Genomic DNA, 6,031 nt, shown 5'->3' on the forward strand with positions numbered 1-6,031 from the left:
ATTGTCATTTGAAACTTGATGATGTTCTACATATGTAACCATCAAAGCTTGACGCCTGCATTCTAGGCCACTAGCCTCCCTGTTGAGAAATTAGGGCAAATCAATGCAGGAATCAACGAACACAACAAAGAACACACGTATTTAACAAGATTCGGCAAATTGCCTATGTCATCGAGAGCAAGAGCGGCGGCTTTCTGATTTCTCGAAAAAACAGTACATCTCCTTAGAGTTACAAATTAACCCTAGTTTATAATATGTAATTACAAAATTATCCTTGTACCGTACTGCAGGGCCGTTGCCCCCGCACCCCAACCCACTTAACGAAACTCCCTCAATTGGACAGATGCTTCCGCTTCGCTCCGTTGGCTCGCTTCGTTCCTCTCCAGCATTTGTCCCTTATCTGGTATATGAGTCATACCTAACACTCCCTACTATAAGTAAAGAGCAACCATCAATGGTTGTTAGGGAAGTGTATTGTTTGATAAAAAAAAAGAAAAAAAAAATTTAATCGTCCACATTTGATTGAATCAATTAGGTTTTATAATAATAATATGATTTTTTGTTTTAAAATTTTTAATTTTCATTTTTAATAAATAAAAAAAAGAATAATGTGGGATTGATCATCTCAATCATTAGATTTTTGTACAAATCATTACCATGCGTCCATTTACTTTTTGTGCATGTTTTAGTTGATTTTTAATTAAATTTAATTTGTTATGAGGATATATTATATTTTTTTCATTCTAGTTTCACTTGTTTTTAATATTCATCAAGGACCATAGTCTATATGAAGAGGTCCTGGATTTGTTAAAATGAATTGGTTGATTGACTATTGAATAAGATAATGAGTTATTGAAGCCCTTTCTCATGTCCCTCCTCCCCTCATGTTTCTTTTTTCTTCTCACATGCCTTTGGTTATTTGAGTATGCTCCAATTTTTTTTTCTTATGTTGGCATTGAAGTTTTGATTTGAGGGATAATTGTAATTATTTATGTAAAATATTAATTGTATTTTTATAAATATCCTCAAGGCCGAATTTATGCTCTTTACATACATTGAATGAGGCGCTCTCTGCAAGAAGTGATTGAATGAATATCCTCTTAGCGTCACAAAAAAGCTAGAGAGGCATGTGTAGGTTGATGTGCTTTATGTAGAGAATGTAGAGAATCAATATGTAGATGGAGCTTAGTAGCAGGATGTTTTGGAGTTGGTATTTGGGCTCTTTCTTTTATCTTATTTTTTCTAATTTTTCTTGGTGGTTTGGTGATAGAAATTCATCCTTTATCTTCGTTTTGAGATCCAATTTTAGTGAGATTCTTTTAGTTCCAAAGGAGTCTGTATTGTGTCTCACCTCTTTATTTTTGTCTTCTTCCCTACAATTGATAGTGGGTTTATTGGCTACCCCTCCGCCCTCTGATTGTAGGTCTTTTTTTAAGCGGGCCATATAAATCATGGTGCTCTTTGCTTTGTGTTTATTCTCGGAGAAATGATGCGAGCACCTCCATTACAGCACACATCTTAGTATTGTTGTCTAATGAATATAACTTTTTTAGTTACATAAATTTTCTGGAGAGAAAATAAAGAAGCTCGATCCTGGTGCACTACAAGGATAAAATCATATAGATGATTTTTTAATATTGTGGCCCTGTTTGTTAATGCTGCACGGACACATTTTGCCATATCATCTTTAATTTACATTTTATTTTTCTTTGTATTCCTTCACAATAATTAGGTACTCATACCTTATTTTTTGCTTTATATGCTTGATTTTGCACATGTCCAAATTACGTAATTTATTTTAGAGCTAGGCATGCTGGGGTATCATGATAAAAGTGAATGATAAATGAAGTTTATATAGTAGAATCGAGAATGTAAAAGTTAATTAATAACAACACACAACCTTGGATTTTGGCTCATCTATTTAACATCGTAGTCATTTCAACACTTCATGGCCTTTCTTTGGGATGTCCACTCTTTTTTTTGTTCCTGTTATCTCTTTCATTCTTAATAAATTTGCAATTATCCTTGCCTTTGTACTTATTCCCATAGTTATTAGGGGCATTTACCTACATAGCATATAATTCTTATGTATTTACATATCTCACACCTACACTTTCATATTTACACACATAGCACTCAAATCATTAATATCACGTTAAAAATAGCATTATCGACACTTTTTAAAAGCAAAGTACACATTTTCATGCATATATTTAATGCAACAATATGCTATGTATGTATGAAAGTAGATGTTTGAGATATGTAAATACATAAGAATTTTGCGCTACGGTTGTATATTTTCCTAGTTATTGTTGTATAATTTCTTCTCCCGTGTCTTCTAACAATTTGGTGCTCATGAAGAGTGCCGCTTGTCTAAATTCATCATCCGAAGATACTGGAAAGGGACAGAGCAGGTTTTCGAGTAATAAAGTGAAGCATGGATTCCACATGATTGAAGGAAAATCTGGTCATGATATGGAAGATTATATCGTAGCTGAGTACAGATATGAGAACAATCATGAACTTGGCCTGTTTGCTATTTTTGACGGTCATTTGGGAGATGGAGTGCCGAGCTTTTTGAAAGATAATCTTTTCAATAATATACTTAGAGAGGTACATTCAAATTCATATTTCATTCTCATAAAATATTTGGGGCATTTACATATATACCACCCATCTCTGATGTATTTACATGTCTAACATCTAAACTTTACCCTTTACTTTTATATCACCCAAATCTTTTATATCACATAAAAAATACCACTATTTTAACTTATAAAAGGTGAATTACAACTTTTCATGCATAGTTAAGGTGCCATATATGTAAAAATTGAAGTTTAGGTGTTAGATATGGAAATACATAGGAATTAAGTGGTATGTATGTAAATGTTTCTAATTATTTTTCTCTTCAAGCATACTACGCACGTATTATGTTCTGTACCACACAAACTCGGGAGCTACCCATCTTATGCTGGTCATGCAGTTTCATACAAACTTCTTATGCATGTTGAGAATTTTTGTTTCTAGCATGTTTTCTTATATAGTAACGTTTTGTACAACATTGTGAGTTAGTTCAAATTTAGTCGAGCAAATGATCAAAGGAATTCTTCAACTTTTATGTGTGTCCATTTTAATATGACTTTTGAGGAATTTGATTTAGCCCTCAACTCACCAGTTGAGCTAATTTGGTCCTATCTTCAACTGTTATTTTTTGGACATAAATTGCTTAAATGAGGGATTTTAGCCTTCATAGGGCTGATCATATTAAATTGAGCGATGCTGATTTGTGAGGAACGCCAAAATGGCTATTTTGGCCATTTACTTGAGCTTAGTCGTTATACTTCTTTTTTTTTTTTCATTTTTTTTTGGGTCGAATGTCACCAACCTCATGTTATAGAATTAAAAAGGTCAGGGGCCATTTTGGATTGCTTTTATTTATTTATTTTATTCATTTTTATTTTATTTTGCCTAATTTAAAATAAAACAGGTTTAATATGATAAAATGTTATTTTGAGTGTTTTAAAAACAAAATGAACACTCAAAGCACTTAAAATTTGTTTTTAAGTGTTTTTAAAAACAAATTAAAACATTGAAAACAAGGAAAAATTATTCCGAGTGTAAAAATAAATAAATTACATTTAAAAGTAAAAAAAATATGCTAGATAAATATTTAAAAAAAAGTAAATGCAAGAACAAAACCACAAGTGATCCTAACAAAAAATGACTTAACCTGGGCACCTCATTAAGCTCAAAACTTCAATATTATTTAGTATGTCAATCATATTGTCAATCATTTTATCAGTGTTATAACTTCAACCCTATTTTGAAACTTAGGGTTTATTAATTGGTCTCATAATTTCCTTTGTGTTGATTCTTTCCTTAATCCATGTACAGCCACTTTTCTGGACAGACCCTTCTGCAGCTATAAAACATGCTTACCTTTCCACAAACAAATTTATTTTAGAAAATTCATCACAACTGGGTCCTGGGGGTTCGACTGCAGTGACAGCTATTGTGGTTGATGGCAAAGATATGTGGATTGCAAATGTAGGAGATTCCAGAGCTGTTCTTTGTGAAAGAGGAACAGCGAATCAGATCACTGTCGACCATGAACCTGATGCTGAGCGGCGAAATATTGAGGAGCGGGGTGGTTTTGTAACACTTTTTCCTGGTGAGTGCTGCTTTTTAAAACACTTCTCTAATTCTACGAAGTTAAGGGTCTACTTGGGCAGTTTTTTCACAGCTTTGGTTTTCAAAGAGAAAAAATAACAAAATGGTCCCAGGACTCTTTGTAGGGAGCCATTTTAGTCCGAGAGTTCATAAAAACGTCAATTTAGTCCTTAGACTTTTTTATTTGGGGCTAACATAGTGCTCCATGTGGACTATTTTAGCCCATATTAAGGGTCCGTTTGGGACAACTGCAGCTGTTTGAAGAAGCAGATGTGAAACTATTAAAAAAGAAGTTGTTCAAAAAGCAATATTTGTTTGTTCGTGTTAAACTCGTTTTAGCTCGTGTTAAATATTAATTTTAAATAATTTAATTGACTACAATACTATAAAAATTTATAATCAATATAAAATTATTAATTAAAAAATAGAAAAAAATATAATAAATTCTATTTAAATGAATATTTCAATATAAATAATAAGATTTAAATCTCCCCCTAGCCTTAATATCCAACAGCCTCGTTGTTCATGAACAGTTTGTGTTCGACTTGGTAAGTAAACTAGCCGATTACGAATAAATTTTTTCGCTCGATATATTAACGAGCGAAACATGAACAACAATATTTTTTAATGTGCCGAATACGAGCTGAGATTGGGCTCGCTCAAGGTTGGCTCGTTTACACCCCTACAAATAACTTTATTTAAGTAGTTAGGGGACTATTTTGACATTTTACTTGATTTTAAACTAATATCATTGTCAAATTTGGCCATAGCTTTATTTACATATCAAACACCTAAACTTTCATTTTTACCCCGAACCATGCCGTATGCACTTCTTCTAACATTTAGCATCCTGTCAGGTGATGTTCCTCGTGTTAATGGCCAACTCGCAGTCGCACGTGCTTTCGGCGATCAGAGCCTGAAGGCTCATTTAAGCTCCGAACCCGATGTTAGACATGTCCCCATCGACTCGACAATGAAATTTGCGATTCTTGCAAGTGATGGTCTATGGAAGGTATGTTGTTTACCATATTCGTATCAACCGCAGCTGCATCTTCTCTCTTTTTTTCACAACAATTCTTAGAATTATGTGCCCACCCCTAATTAAAATAAAGATAAAAGCAAACAAATAAAAAAATAAAAGTGATTCTATTTTCCTTCTTCTCCTTCAGGTAATAAAGAACAATGAAGCAGTCAATCTGGTGAAATCCATCCGAGACCCACAAGCGGCAGCGAAGCGGCTAACAGCCGAAGCGTTGGCAAGGAAGAGCACCGATGATATTTCGTGCATTGTTATTCGATTCAGATCTTGAAAATGAGAAACTAATCTGTCAAAGATTAACCCAATTGATGTGATTTGGTTCAGCCTCCATAGTTCAAATCTGAATAATGAAGTTAGACATTCTTTAGCATCCCTCTGCATGGCCATACCATTAACAATGATGCTCACGGTCGGTCACAGGGCTGGGAATTAGTCCATAGAACTTGAGATTGCAGGTGGATCTGTAAATGTTCTTAGTGTATATTGTGATAGTGGTTGGGATTTTTTCTTTTTTTTTCTTTTCAAGATTTACATGCATACCACTCAATTCTTATGTATATACCTAAGCTTCAATTTTTAAATGTATGCCACCATTATCTATTTGGGTGGTATGAATGTAAAAATCAAAGTTTAGGTGTTAGACATGTACATGATGCGTAAGAATTGGGTGGTATGTATGTAAATGCCCCCTTTTTTATTACAGGAATTGAATCTGATCATTTGCCTTAGTGGATTTTTTATCTGATATATTATTGGTTTGTTGTTTGTTTAGTTTAAAATGATAGATGCCTTACTATTCATTTATTTTCATATTTATTAAAT

At 33.3% G+C, this 6,031-nt stretch overlaps 1 protein-coding gene across 1 annotated transcript; it reads left to right on the top strand.

Moving 5' to 3' along the window:
- The first annotated feature begins 2,215 nt into the window (after nucleotides 1-2,215).
- On the top strand, nucleotides 2,216-5,764 carry LOC110025202 (probable protein phosphatase 2C 44). Its single transcript, XM_020725526.1, has 4 exons — nucleotides 2,216-2,613; nucleotides 3,895-4,171; nucleotides 5,028-5,182; nucleotides 5,340-5,764. The coding sequence occupies exons 1-4, from the start codon at nucleotides 2,356-2,358 to the stop codon at nucleotides 5,478-5,480; spliced, it is 831 nt and encodes a 276-aa protein (XP_020581185.1). The 5' UTR covers nucleotides 2,216-2,355; the 3' UTR covers nucleotides 5,481-5,764.
- The last annotated feature ends 267 nt before the right edge of the window (nucleotides 5,765-6,031 follow it).

Source organism: Phalaenopsis equestris, unplaced genomic scaffold, assembly GCF_001263595.1.
Source record: "Phalaenopsis equestris unplaced genomic scaffold, ASM126359v1 Scaffold000294, whole genome shotgun sequence".
Lineage (NCBI taxonomy): Eukaryota > Viridiplantae > Streptophyta > Magnoliopsida > Asparagales > Orchidaceae > Phalaenopsis > Phalaenopsis equestris.